Raw genomic sequence first — 15678 nt, forward strand, 5'->3', positions numbered from 1 at the left:
TGTCATTACAATATACCAAACTCTCTACCATTGTGAAGAAAGTGGAAAGACCAAGTTGTCCTTTACGAAATGTAATACTAGTTCAGCTGTGCGTGGCTCACGCTCGTGCCATCTCGTATTTCACATCCAGTTTTTTCTCGTGTTGCCACCTCTTTATGTTAGTTTCAATTTCTGTTGTTACTGACTTCCTGCTTTGTCTGCCCATCAGCGGCAGCAGCAGCGCCTATCGATAAAGCCCTCACGTGTTATCTTTGGGCCGGCTGGAGTGGCCGAGCGGTTCTAGGCACCTTGGTCTTCAACCATGCGACCGCTACGGTCGCAGGTTCGAATCCTGCCTCGGGCATGGATGTGTGTGATGTCCTTTAGGTTAGTTAGGTTTAAATAGTTCTAAGTCTAGGGGACTGATGACCTCAGATGTTAAGTCCCATAGTGCTCAGAGCCATTTTTTGTTATCTTTGCTGCACTGCTATTACTTCCTGGTTGTCATCTGACGTGGAGTCGTTTGGAACGTGCCATGAGCGCAGTTCGGACCGTGCCAATCGTGGAGTTGGGACGCAGCACTAGTTAAGTAGGGTCGGAGTACCAGTGAGGCCTGGATGTCCATGGCTCGCCCGACCGTTGCCTCCACGCATCACTTGAGCCTGGGACGGTCTTCCTGGATCGCCAGTCGGTCGTCCTATTGGACGACGTGAATTGGCTAGTCGATCGCTTATAGGTTGCCTGTGTGTGTATATCGACACCCGATTTGTCTTCGTGATTAGACAGCGACTGCTGAATATTGTTCAAGTCTTCATGCAAGTGTTTGTCAACTGTGCGTGTAGTTGGTGTCATTTCCAGTGACAACTTGTTTTAAATGTTGTCGCCATACTGGCAGTTCAAATGGCTCTGAGCACTATGGGACTCAACTGCTGTGGTCATCAGTCCCCTAGAACTTAGAACTAGTTAAACCTAACTAACCTAAGGACATCACACACATCCATGCCCGAGGCAGGATTCGAACCTGCGACCGTAGCAGTCGCGCAGTTCCGGACTGCGCGCCTAGAACCGCGAGACCACCGCGGCCGGCTACTGACAGTTACTCGGTCGGTCGGAGCGGATCAGCAACCAGTTCTCCACGCGGAGCAGTCGGCCGGGCAATTCAAGTGCACCAGCGGAATTTTCTGCCTTGTGGCCATCAGTGTTCCGGTTACCTGCCCAGGTCGCTGACGTAAATTCAGGCAGTGTCCTTTCCTCACCTGTTGTCGCTGTCCAACATGGTGTGTAGTTTTTGACAGTTTACTGTATTTTTGGTTGTGCGCGGCTATGTCTGTTACGTTTTGGTTTTGTAATTCTCGTATATTGGTCAGTGGTTAGCAAGTCGTCTGGTCGATGGGTGGCTGAGTGTCTTTTTCTTGTGTTGCTTGCGGATCAAGTATAGTTGGGCCGACTTCTTGTCTCACCTAAGCAAACGTTAACATTTCAAGGGCAGACCGAGGCCCCTGGAAAATTCTGAACGCCGTTGCCTATACTGCCTTTCTGTTGACGTTTAATTATGTATTTGTAATGGCTCATAGCCGATGGCTGAAATTAGTATGCTTGTAATTGTGTTTTTAAAATCAAACGCCTACAGCCGTTCTGAAAGAAAGTTATTCTAAACTGAGAAAGTCTTACATTGTCTGAAAATAAAGCTTGGGCCTTGTGCCTGTTGAAAATTTATTGTATTGTTTTAAAGCATTGGCCTTCAGCTGCCTTGAGTTTTAAGGATCCTACTATAAAATATTACCTTGTGGAAGATAAAGCTGTGAGATTTCGGCCTGTTGAAAATTTATTGTAGTTGTATTGTTTTCTTTTAATGCATGGTTCAAAAATGGCTCTGAACAATATGCGACTTAACATCTGAGGTCATCAGTCCCCTAGAACGTAGAACTATTTAAACCTAACTAACCTAAGGACATCACACATATCCATGCCCGAGGCAGGATTCGAACCTGCGACCGTAGTGGTCGGTCGGTTCCAGACTGCAGCGCCTAGAGCCGCACGGCCACTCCGGCCGGCTTTATAGCATGGGCCCTCATCCGCGTTTTAAGGTTCTTACTTATCCCTTTGAAACTCAGGATTCCTACTTATCAAGTCGTACATCACTTGGGCTTGAAACACTATTTACGGTTAAATGCTTTGGGTCTTTTGCCATGGAAAATTGGTTGCAGTTTTTTCTTTAACAAAGGCTTTCAGCCGTTTTGGAGTAAGGTTTCTTATTGGTCATAAAGCTTGTGACTCCTGCCTATTAAAACGTTATTGTAGTTATGTTGTTTTAAATTTATCAGCCTTTATCCGCTTTAAAAAAAAAACTTAATCTATTTGACTAGTCAAGTCTTACATCGCTCGACCTTATATATTGATTAAGGTTAAAGCCTAGAGCCTTACGTTTCAATATGAGTTGTATTTAATTCATGGGCCTTCAGTCGTTTTAGAGTTAAAGACGTTTTCTGTCGATAATCAAGCTTAGCTTACAAGTTGAGTTGTAATGTTTGGACAACAAAATAAAGTTTTTGTTTGGAGTGTGATTGACAGCCGCTCATTCTGGCCCCCTTCCACAATTCCTACTACTTGTCCTGTCCTCCGGGTTTAGCAGGGCATCTCACTGGTGTTCGGTTGTAACACGTTCTTTTCGAAGACGAGATCCAAGTTATTCTGCTTGCCTCTTTGAATGATTTAGATCACTAAAAAACTCGTTCAGTTCTGTCCGTGACAATGGCTGTGGCTGTAGTCGTGCTGCAGATGGCGTCCCGCGTACTCATTATCTTCATGGTCTTCGTGATCTGTTGGTTTGTCACTACCATCGTCTGTTTCATCTTCCAGTGCCGAGTCCGTTGGTGGTTTTGGAACTGGGAGAGAAACAGAATTCTAACAGAAAGAATCACAGTCTCCAACTTTGGATAAAAAGCTTTTGTATTTTGATAATTGAGATTTATTTTTCTTTCGCTAAACAACAGTAGCACTCTGTAATGTGGTCTCTAGGTTCACTCCGCAACTGGTGTAAAGCAAACGGTCTAGATGCGTCGGTTCCACGCAACCCGACTATTAAATAGCAGGAACAACGTGAGGAACAATTCCGTAGTGACTGACACTTACCGTCATCTGCCTTTGATTCACTATACAGCTTGTATGCCACTTAAACGATCGGTGGAATGGGATGTCTTTAAGACTTAGTCGTAAACTCATCGCACACGTAACATAAAAGATCTGGCAAATTAACGCACTAGATAGACATCGCAGAGTATAAGAAACACGAACACGCACAAACAATAGTCTTCACATTTGCGGATGTACAGGCATCAGATACTGTGTAATCTCATAATCAATAGTCGATAGTGTGTGATCTCATAATGAGATAGTCGATAGCCCAGAGTTGACTGACTGATGTAGCTGCATCTTTGCTTTCTCTCTGTTTCCACCACTAGGTAATACAATTACTAAAATAACAGAATATGATAAGCGCCGCGACAACATAAATAACGCACCGGAGCGCAGATGAAATTGTGTTTCCAGAAGAAAGTTTAGGTGATAGCCACCAATGGTCTTTACCATAGTCATCAGGCCACTGAACTAAATAACTACCACACATTTTTGTCCTGCAGAAAATATCGATGGTTCACTGTGTAAATCGCATTCCACTGTATTGGCAGTGAAATACTGTTCTGAACTACCCGGCATCACTATCGTCGGCGAGTTTAGCGGCGACCTGGAGACATCCCATCATTCGAACGCTTTAGAATGGCACAGCGATGTTGCTCCTGAGGTCATGATGTGAGTAGGCATCAGATGACTGGGGGAATCTGACGGTAGAGCGGATCGTCTGCATCCTTACGTGGTATCTTCTATGTGTCAGACCCGTGGTGTCAGTTTTCCAGAGGACAATGCTCGTCCACATTTGACACGTGTCTCTACGAGTTGAATGAGTGGTGTTGAGGTAATCCTGCGGCCAGTTACATACTCCGATTTGTCCCCGATAAAACATTTGTTGTACTAGCTTGAAGCCAACTTCATCTCATTGGCAGCACCCAGGATATTCGGGGCCGCGACCACTGAACCCGCAGGGTAGTCCTGAGCTGTGTGCATTGAGTGCAGGCGTTTGTTTGTCTGCTTCTTCTCGGTATCATTCACGGAGAACCGAGGTCGCATGGATGTTGTGGAGTAACGGGAAGTAGTGACAGGTTGTTGGCCTGTCATTACCTGGGTGCCATCTACCGAGTTCGGGTCTCGGCTGGACGCTGTGGATATCAAGCGACGGGTGTGAGCTGTCGGTTTGCCATATTCTCGCTGCCGTGTGTGTGTCTTGAGTACTGCGATTCGAGGACATTAGCATGGTCCTCACTGTGGCTGCTGACGTCGACTACGTGTGAGAGCTACGTTCTCCTGTCGGTCAGTATGCTTCATACAGCGTTGTGTTTGTTGGGGGTTTAGTCGTCTTGTCTGTTATTCGTGGAGTGCGTTAGGATGCCTACCGCAATCCAGTTAGTGTCTTGTTAACTACGTATATTACTTCGCTGGTCTCTCGTATGAAGCAGGGGACTGTTCTAGTTTAGTTCTCGTCCCCCCTGTTTGTTAAAATTAGTCTTAAGTATAGGATCTAGTGTATTTATATCTGTAACCATCTGCTTAAATGCTACAAAGAACTGTCATCCTTTACTGAGGTGTAAAGATTTTAATCTGTCTCAAATTAACTGTGTACATGTCATGCATCTTCTTCAGTAGAGTTTTCCGTGAATCTGTAATGTTTAATGCGCGAGCTGCTCTAAAGTATGAAAGAATTTCCATGTTTTCCAAGTGAACTGAAATAGGCTGGTGTTCAAAATTTAAGCAACAAACCGCACCTTCCCAGTCCTGTGTATAACTCACAAAATAACCATACAAATTGTCAACTAGATGTCGGTAGAATCGTGTTCTGCACGGAAGAGGGCATTCCGGTAAACTGGCAACCATGCCAACGATGCCGTCAGGGCGCCTATAATACGAGGTAGTGTTTACCGTGTAGTCCCACAGCCACAGTCACTGTGTACAGTCACAGACGGTGCTGTATGGCACACAGAAGATGCTTGCCAGACTCACTGCGGTGGGAGCCAAGGAAAGAAAGGAAGCAGGCCAGTCGGTAACTGATTTTGCCTTATGGATTAGTGTGAACTACTCTGTTATTTCTCGGATACGGAAACAGATTATAGAGACCGGAACTGTGTCCAGGATTCCAGGGCAGGGCCGACCACGTGTTACTGAAGGAGAGGGGACCATAATTTGGCTGGAAGAGCACGACAGTACCGGCTTAGTACCGCACAGCAACTTGCATATGAGCTAGCAGCATCCACTGAACATGATGTATCGAGGCATACGGTGAGCAGAAGGCTTCAGCAGAGTGGCCTTTATTGTCGAAGACGTGCTGTCTGTCTACCTCTGACGTGTCTTGACAGAAGGGAGCGCCTAGAGTGGTGTCATCAACATTCCACCTGGACTGTCGAACAGTAGGGCACAGTTGTTTTCCCATACGAGTCCCAATTTAGTCTAGAGGGTGATTCGCGATGGATTCGCATCTGGATGGAACGTGGAACACATTTTTGGGACCCAAACATTTTGGAAAGAGACCGATATCGAGGACGGTACCTAATGGTGTGAGCACGACTTATGGTTACCACTCGAACCCTCTTCGTGAAATTGTATGAGTGAATCAGCATGGTATAACTACTGTCATGTGACGAGATCACCTGCGTTTGTCGCGAGATGCTGTGAAATATTTCTCTTAATATTTGAGTTTTCATATTGGCTCTGGGCACTATGGCACTTAGAATCTGTGGTCATCAGTCCTGTAGAACATTGAACTACTTAAACCTAACCAACCTAAGGACATCACACACATCCACGCCCGAGGCAGGATTCGAAGCTGCGACCGTGGCAGACGCGCGGTTCCGGACTGAAGCGCCTAGAACCGGTTGACCACCGCGGCTGGCCTTTCATATTGGCCATTATCACTCAGTTTATAACCTTTTGTGTATCACTGTGTTTTGTTAACACGTGTGTACCTGAGTATGTTGTTAGTTTTAACATAATGCACATGAGGGATTAAATTCATACATTACGATACCGTTACAAGATTAAAGATTTGTTTTCTTACAGCAAATGTAATAAATATAATTATATATCTAACTATTGTGATCAGGTAGCCTTAATTTGCTCATACACCGATTTGTAAAGGTTATTTTTGATTTCCATTAATAAATGATTAAGTTAAATTTGTCCAGATAAACCACCAGCAACCTCCAATGCCCCACTGCCACGCTTCTAACGTTTTCTTTCTAGTCACTCCACTAACATCACGTAAGCTCTCAATTCGTTCCGTTTCACTTGGTTTCCTCTTCCCTTTTGTATGCTTCACTTTTTTGTAATGCAGTTTATCTGTGACACGTGAACAGACAGGAAAATACATAAAATGTCTTGTTAGATGCAAGAGGCCATTATCACTCAGTTTATCACCTTTTGTGTATCACTGTGTTTTGTTAACACGTGTGTGGCTGAGTATGTTGTTAGTTTTAACATAATGCACATGAGGGATTAAATTCATAAATTCTATTATCGTTATATGATTAAAGATTTGTTTTCTTACTGCCAGATGTAATAAATATATTTCTGTATCTAACTTTTGTGATTAGCCAGCGTGAACTTGCTCATACACCGATTTGTAAAGATTATTTTTTATTTCCCTTAATAAATGATTAAGTTGAATTTGTCCAGTAAAACCATCAGGACCTTCGAATCCTCCGGTGCCACGCTTCTAACGTTTTCTCTCTAATCACTCCACTAACTTCATATAAGCTCTCAACTCGTTATGTTTGACTTGGTTTCCTCTTCCCTTTTGTATGCTTCACTTTTTTGTAATGCAGTTTACTTGTGACACGTGAACAGACAGTAAAATACATAACATGTCTTGTTAGATGCAAGAGGAGCCCTGATGTACCAACGTTGCCGATATGAATAAGTAAATAAATTCAGGACTTGGGAATATCAGGCTGAATCCTGACCGGCACTAAACGGAGCACTGCAGGACAGTCAGATATCTTTATGAAGCCGTGTCCCACTACCGTCATTCGCCTTACCGCGTTTCGTAAGGAACGCACTTACGACTTGTAAGAACTTTGGAATATTATTAAGGGAGGATTTTCGGTCACTTTTCTCTGCCGGACACTCGAGAGGCGTTTCCGACTTGGACCCTCCTGTACAGGGCTCAGTGTTCCCAACAACAAACACAGCCTCGAGTTCTGGCGACAGTTTGGCCCCCTGCGTGCCACTGTCGGCCGCTCGGCCACTGTGCTCGCCCTTCGGACTGTCTTCCTGAATTCTCGTTTCATTGGCGGTGACTCCACGGTCCTGAGCTTCCGGATTGGCTGGCAGCTCCACGGTGTTACTGGGGCCCGCCTCCTCGGCGGACAGCCAACCAGTCTTGCGCGTCCCAGACGAGCTCGGGTCGGAGTCCGGGGAGCGGGGACCCTGGCGGACTGAGGAGGGCGCGCGCGCCGCGGACAGCACGGCCTGGGAGACCCGCAGCAGCGCCCCGCACAGGCCGGCGGCGGTGGCGGCGCGGCACGCGGGCCCCCGCACCGGCGTCTGCACGCCGGCCGCCCGCGACGCCGCCCCCAGCAGGCCGGGCAGCCACAGCAGCAGCTCCAGCGTCGCAGCTGACAGCTGCCAGCGCCCGCACCCGCAGCGACCGGCCACCGACCACAGCTGACAACAAATGTCACCCAACTTTATAGTCTGACTGTAAACTAGAGATGGTTAGTTCGCGAACGAAAGGGTGCAAAGGAGCGGTTCACCAAGATGAACGAATGGACTGACGAACGAAGGAACGATCGGCCGCGGCGGTCTACTTACAGTTCCTGCGAACGAGGAAGATCGGTCCATAATTCACTTCGGTCGCGGCGGTCTACTTATAGTTCCTGCGAACGAGGAAGATCGGTTCATAGTTCACTTCGGTCGCGGCGGTCTACTTATAGTTCCCAGGAACGAGGAACGATCGGTTCATAGTTCACTAGTTCACTTCGGTCGCGGCGGTCACTTCGTCAGTTCTCGTGCCAGCCTCGGTCGCGTACTGAGACGAATGGACTGACGAACGAAGGAACGATCGGTCGCGGCGGTCTACTTACAGTTCCTGCGAACGAGGAAGATCGGTCCATAATTCACTTCGGTCGCGGCGGTCTACTTATAGTTCCTGTGAACGAGAAAGATCGGTTCATAGTTCACTTCGGTCGCGGCGGTCTACTTATAGTTCCCAGGAACGAGGAACAATCGGTTCATAGTTCACTAGTTTACTTCGGTCGCGGCGGTCACTTCGTCAGTTCTCGTTCCAGCCTCGGTCGCGTATTGAGACGAATGGACTGACGAACGAAGGAACGATCGGTCGCGGCGGTCTACTTACAGTTCCTGCGAACGAGGAAGATCGGTCTATAGTTCACTTCGGTCGCGGCGGTCTACTTATAGTTCCTGCGAACGAGGAAGATCGGTTCATAGTTCACTTCGGTCGCGGCGGTCTACTTATAGTTCCCAGGAACGAGGAACGATCGGTTCATAGTTCACTAGTTCACTTCGGTCGCTGCGGTCACTTCGGCAGTTCTCGTTCCAGCCTCGGTCGCGTGCTCGTCTCAGTCTCGCTCTGCCTCGGCCGCACCCGTCATTCTTCGCATGACCACCTGTCTCAGTTCCACTGCCGACTGCTCCTAGTTAGTTCAGTACCCACTTGTTCGTTTCGTTCACTGCGCTCCCCTATTTTACATGGGTTCTAAACTTTTCTTGCAATTGGTTCTAGTTATTCACCGTCCACGACCGTTAATCAAATAGTATTTTATAGTTACGTAAGATTACATAAAAATTACGTTGTATGTAATAGGTACGTCTTTTCAGGCAACGAAAGCGCATATCAGCTCACTTCATTATATCGATGAACAGCAGAAGACATCCTTATAACAAGGCAAGGTTTTTGTTTGTTATTCATATATTTTATGGTTTCATCGAGTTGATTTAGCAGCTAACTTTCAATAATTTGCTTAATTTTTAGTGTAAGAAAATTCATATAAAACGATTTTCGTGTATCTTTCATATACAAAACATTACATTTAGGAAGGTTCTAATTATTTTTAAGTTTGGTTGTTTCCAATTTGCATTACCTGCTAGCTTGGTTTCTTTGAAAAAAAAAAGAAGAAGTGTGTTTTGGGTCATTTTGGCTCAGTAGGAAAAGCGATGCCTCTTCATTTGAAAAAAACATAGATTGCCATAAAATCGTATTTACTTATTATCTGAAAAACATTTGTTCCGAAGGAGCGTCAAAACCAAAAACATAATTACTGCGAAATTAATTATTATTATTATTATTATTGCTGCATTAACTTTAATAATGCTACATAAAAACCTAATTTTTACTAAGCGTGTGACCCAAGTATGAGAAAACCACATTTGATTTTATGCTTCCATAAAGTCCCTACTTCGCCCACGAACTCAGAGACAACGTGAAGTATATATAGGCTGTAAACGATTATTGTTTACAACGTAGCATAGTTATGTATTGGAAGTCGAAACGAAGAATTTTATACAAGAACTTGGGGTCTATTAAGTTGGAAAACAGCCACCAACAGGTTTACAAGACTGCATGAGCCCATGGGCGTCGCGTGAGATTTTCATGTTCTCTTATTCAGCTCTCTACACATCGTCATTGATTGTTTCGCAATTGTTGCTTGCATTACCTTGTTATTTCTTCACTGCCTAGTTATTAAATGTTTGTTGTATGTGCTCGCAACGGGCAACACATCGTCTGTAATTGGCGAGCAGTCTTTACTCGGGGCCGGTTTTCCGTGTGCCACCTTATATTATTTCCCAGCGATCAGCCAGACAAGGCTACAGTTGGCTAAACGAGAGGTTCTGCAGAATCACAGACATTACTTCGAAAAGTGTGTAAGAATTCTGTAATGAATAAAAACTCTATACTCCAGGGGGGCAGGCAAGTGCCCCCTCTTGGTGCCCTCGATCCTTCAGTCACCCACACTACTAGTTTTCAGTTTTTCATAAGAACCATATACCAAGCACAAACGAACGGTGAACGAGTAAAAATGAACGGTTCCCAAAAAACAACGATCAGCAGTGAACTAGTTTCCAAGGATTGGCGAGTTTGCCCATCTCTACTGTAAACTCAAGAGCGAGCAGCGCTTTTGGTGGGGGAAGTGGCCTTTGCTGGAAGAACGCTGCCACCCGCCTACAGGGTCACCCTAAATCAGCTGCCCGTTACCCGTCTAGCGGTGTAGATCGGCGTGCAGTGCTACACGTCGTTTCTGTTCGTGCGATCCTAGTTGCCAGCGTCAGTCAGTTAAAAATGGCTCTGAGCGCTATGGGACTTAACATCTGAGGTCATCAGTCGCCAAGAACTTAGAACTACTTAAACCTAACTAACGTAACGACACCACACGCGTCCATGCGCGAGGCAGGATTCGAACCTGCGACGGTAGCGGTCGCGCGGTTCCAGACCGAAGGACCTAGAACCGCGCGGCCACCGCGGCCGGCTCAATCAGTTAACTTAGTATACTTACTGATATACTTCGATATCCGGAAGTTATGGATAATCTTCTAGCAAATATGCATCACCCTACGGAACCTTCATTCGTCGATGAATTTCAATAGGTTTCACACCTTCACTACTCAAAAACCGAATAACTGAACGCTGTTCTTCCCTCGTGCAAGTCGCAAGTGGGGCGGACATCTTTATACTGATACTGCGATGGTATGTGTGCATCTGCACTATGCTGCCACCCGCAGGCCATTCTGCACGCTGTTTGTAGCACGCTTACCAACATACAGGATAACGGACCGAAATTTCGATTTGTTATTACAAATTTAAGGTTTTCATTTGACGTACCCTCGTATATTACTGCAAAGTATTTTGGTTACGTCAAGGGCTAAGCCTGGAACGACGTTTTCTTATGAAATCAAATACTGCTGAATATTTGAAGGATAAAGGACTGCAGGAGCGAAGTTAGAACATCCAGAATGGATTTTAAGTGGACTTCATAGCCGACAGTAAGTCGTTGCAATGCGCGAGAAACCATTTATTTCTGATTTTAAGGGAATGCATTTAAAAAGAATGTCGCACCGTGGACGGGAAAAACGCTGACAGAAACACAGTCCAATTCGCAAAGCTCACTGGCGATAATGAAAATTCAAGGTCTGAAGAACGCCCATGAATGAATTATAGGGATGGTTTTCTATGCGTGTCTAAGACACTGTCAGTCTTACATCTGCTTCCGAGATGTCTTCGAGACCGTTTGTCATTTGAGCTGAAAGCGCAACTGAGCATGTGCAGATGGAACTGACTGACGTGCAGTGCAATTCCTGTTGTAAAGGTGAATCCCTTTAGGTTAAAAGCGCCCTGGATGTCTGGATTGTTTTCCTCAGGTAGCGTTGCCAAGTCTCTAGAATGAGGTTGCAGAATTCCTGCAATATATCGATCAAAATAGGCGCGCCAAAGATCTTTTTTCGATTAGGAAAGTAAATAAGTCACGAATACGTGGCAACCTGAGTGCGAAAATTTGTGAAGTTGTCAGCATCTGCTCGTATGCTGACAGTTGTACCAGATGAAGAATAATATTATGTCTTCAGTGCGTCAAAATAATTAAATAATATTGGACATTTGTTTCGTTTGTGAACTATTTTATTGAGAAATATGAAACATGAAACGAAGCTGTATGCAGGGTCACTGCATTGCAATCTATGTATGGCTTTTTCAAACATTCTCCCTCTTCCCCCTTCCCAAGCATTGACAGTGGGGCTTGGTGGTGAGGGAAGTGTGCAACCACCCTGAGGGCTTTACCAAGCAAACCACGGCACTACACACGAAACGAACTTTTGGTCGCCTGTGAGCGAGGGTAACTTGACAGATTTCAACTTTGAGATTACAGCATCTCATATGGTTTAGGCTCTTTATTCGTTTATTGATATAACATGACCAGATATTGTCTTTAATGCCTGCCTTTTGCGTCCTCATGCATATGATCATTGCCAAGTGTTTAGCCTGTTACGGGCATTTTCTTATCCCCAGGTCAAGAAGTTGCCATGGAACACTCTTTGCCCCAGCGCCCTCTTTGGTAGCGTTAATGGCAGAGCAACGGTGATTCCGGATACCAGAGTCTTCCACCGTCATTTTCGACCCTGCAGCGACTGCTTTAAAAACCTCTGAATATTTGAAAGATTTCCCACCTTAGTGTTCTCTCTCCAATTCAGTTCCTACTTCTTCTTCTTCTTGTTCCTTCCCCTCCTACTTCGTCTTTCCTGTTACCATTTTCCTTTGCCTTTCCCCATTTCTTTCACCCGTCACTAAAACTCTCGCCCTCTCCCCCCCCCCCCCCCCCCATGGTTTCGGCGTCCAAGGAAAGCATACCGCCTGCCATAATGCAGTTACGGCTCTGTATGAACCACATACTTTCCACAAGACAATTAATTTTATATTTTACCATCTGCTAACGTATAAAGATATGGAAAAATGCCACCTACTACCAAAGAACTCAGTAATGCATTAAGAAAACTTGAACAAGGGAGTGAGAGGAAGTGAATGTGAATAAAGTATATATAGATATGGTGGGAGCACAGGCAGGCAACACTTGAACACCATGCTATATCTACACCAAGTATCCGTATTTAAATGCTGCTACTAGCACACTAGTTATTGAAACAGCTAGCAAAAGATGTACAAAATCTATGTATAGGTGTTTACATGGATTAAACATATGCGGAACACAGGGAAACAACCTGCGATTTAGGTTAAATGGGGAAATCTCTTGCTAAAGATGGTCATATGAACACAGTCTTATGTGCAGGAAACAGCTCGACAGCAGTTTCACAGTTGTGCTAGGAGTACGCTACCCTTGACATGGACAGTAAGATTTAGATTCTGTAAGTTCAGTCTGGCTGATATTGTTCATTATAATTTATAGAAGCTGCTGAGGGGGGAGTTTAAGCCCTCTTAATAAGGAACGTTACAGTTTTCCATGCTGCTATACACTGTACCAAAATTCAAAAAGGATCGAGTACGAGGAGGTAGTCATAAAGTCCTTATTATAACGCCGAAGAAATAATTTTGTTTACTTAATTTCTTAATATTTGGGCATGCACATATTTTCACGTACATATTGAAGTTCCCGCGCCAGACTACGTAACTTCATTGTTAGAGGAGCCAGAATAATTCCGTTTCTCCATTTAAAGGATAATAACGTTGGAAACATCCGTACCGAGTTAGTATGTATGTATACCAAAAGTACATCACATGACTGAATGGCCGGCCGGGGTGGCCGAGCGGTTCTAGGCACTGCAGTCTGGAACCGCACGATCGCTACGATTGCAGGTTCGAATGCTGCCTCGGACACGGATGTGTGTGATGTCCTTGGGTTAGTTACGTTTAAGTAGTTCTAAGTTCTAGGGGACTGATGACCTCAGAAGCTAGGTCCTATAGTGTTCAGAACCATTTGAACCATTTTTTTGACTCAATGGTCAGGTGGTGAAGAGGCTTCCAATATAATCCAACAAGTACGAGTGACGAAGAACGGAGTGGTAACCCATCTTTCTGTGCAGACGCGGGAACTGCAAAAGAAACTGAGGCCATGGTGCTCGAAGACCAGCGTACTCCAAGAGAAGTGACAATGGGCAAAGTGAAATTCAGCCGTGTGTCATTTTTCAGTCTTAAGAGAAATTCTGAACATGGTCGTGGCCCTCAGTGAACCGCCATAGGAGGCAGCCATTCAATAAGCCCGTCTAACCAAGGGGTCGGGGAGTTAGATTTCCGTTTCCGCCGAATCGAGGCAGCAGAGGAAATGTTGCAGCTGTCTCAGGCCAATCACGATTATTTCTTAGCTGCCCAGTCCCCACTGACAAACGCTGGGTGTATCGTCACGACTCCTGAGACAAAGGAATAAAGTAATCAGGAGGAATACCTGGATTCAACATCGCCGAAAAACGTGCAGGCACAAATATCATTATGAAGCTTATAAGGGCAAAACGGAAATCTCTTGTGAGGTTACGACAGACTGTCAAGAAATATTACCGAAAGGATCTGTCCAAAGCGACGTATTCGCTGCACGGGAATTCCCCAGGACAGAGCTACAGATGTTATTTCTTTGGCGTATCATATTTTAGCTCATTACCACGTTCTTTTGACGTGGCACAAAGTGACTCCCTCTATCTACGGGGGAAGAAATCATTGAATGGCAGGTACTGCAGAATAACAACAGGTGATTTAGATAGAGACAGTTTTTTTGACCAGAAAAAATGCAGAGATCTGCAATCAAAGTCTTCATCAAGCCAATTTGTCGTGTTTTTGTTTGTTTGTTTGTTTGTGTGTGTGTGTGTGTGTGTGTTCAAAAATGGTCAAATGGCTCTGAGCACTATGGGACGTAACTTCTGAGGTCATCAGTCCCCTAGTACTTAGAATTAGTTAAACCTAACTAAGGACATCACACACATCCATTCAAGTGGCAGGATTCGAACCTGCGACCGTAGCGGTCGCGCGGCTCCAGACTGCAGCGCCTAGAACCGCTCGTCCACTTCGGCCGGCCGTGTGTGTGTGTGTGTGTGTGTGTGTGTGTGTGTGTGTGTGTAATTTACGGGCACTCAATGTCAATGTTATGAGGGCCATTACTAAAGTGGGAAAGAATGTGTCTAAGACTTTTAAAATACTACCAAAGACAGTTAAAAGGTAATATACAGTATGTGATCAAAAGTATCCGGACACCCAAAAAAACATAAGTTTTTTATATTAGGCACATTGTGCTGCTTCCCACTGCCAGGCTATCCACATCAACAACCTCAGTAGTCATTAGACATCGTGAAGGAGTTCGAACGTGGTCAGGTGTCATACGTCTGTGCGCGGCATTTCCACATTCCTAAACGTGCCTAGTTCTACCATTTCCGATAGTGAAGTGGAAATATAAACGAACACGTACAGCACAAAAGCACACAGGCCGACCTCATCTGTTGAATGACAGAGACCGCCGACAGTTGAAGAGGGTCGTAATGTGTAATAGTTTATTACAACACAAATAATACAAGTACTAGTCTAAAATAACTATTATGTAGTAGGTTGACCTTTTAAAAAATCACCACTGATTAAGCCACATTAATTTTTCTGAGTCTTCACCTCAGAGCAGCACTGCCATCCTATATCCTCGATTGTTTGTTGGATGTGTTTGGTGGATGTATTCCAACAGCTCTCTTTAGTACCATGAAAGTTACTCCCTGATGTCTTCTTCTTAGCGTTTTATATATGTCCTCTGGTTCAACGATCCCACGGGAAAACTCCTTATTCCTTACTTTACCACCCCACCTAATTTTCAACGTTATTCTGTAGTGCCACAACCCAGATACTTGGATTCACTTCTGTTCCGGCTTTCCCACAATCCATGATTTGCAACCGTACAATGCTGTACTCGAAATGTACATTCTCAGCAATTTATTCCTCAAATTAAGGCCTATGTTTCATACCTGTAGAGTTCTCTTAGCTAGGAATTCCATTTTTGCCTGTTATTCTGCTTTTTACGTCCTTGCTTCGTCCATCATGGATTATTTTGCTTCCAATGTGGTAGGCCTGCTTATCTTTGTCTACTTCGCGATTATACATTTTGATTTTAAGTT

General features: G+C 44.9%; 1 protein-coding gene across 1 annotated transcript in view; it reads right to left on the bottom strand.

The window, feature by feature from the left end:
• Positions 1 to 2712: 2712 nt before the first annotated feature.
• LOC126335705 (uncharacterized) overlaps positions 2713 to 15678 on the bottom strand; it is a 43330-nt gene continuing 30364 nt past the window's right edge. Inside the window, exons 4-5 of the mRNA XM_049999162.1 lie at positions 7242 to 7746; positions 2713 to 2864 (exon numbers count right to left, since the gene is read on the bottom strand). Coding sequence (XP_049855119.1) covers positions 2713 to 2864; positions 7242 to 7746 — 657 coding nt within the window. The remainder of the gene's footprint in view (positions 2865 to 7241; positions 7747 to 15678) is intronic.

Source organism: Schistocerca gregaria, chromosome 2 (assembly GCF_023897955.1).
Source record: "Schistocerca gregaria isolate iqSchGreg1 chromosome 2, iqSchGreg1.2, whole genome shotgun sequence".
Classification (NCBI taxonomy): Eukaryota; Metazoa; Arthropoda; class Insecta; order Orthoptera; family Acrididae; genus Schistocerca; species Schistocerca gregaria.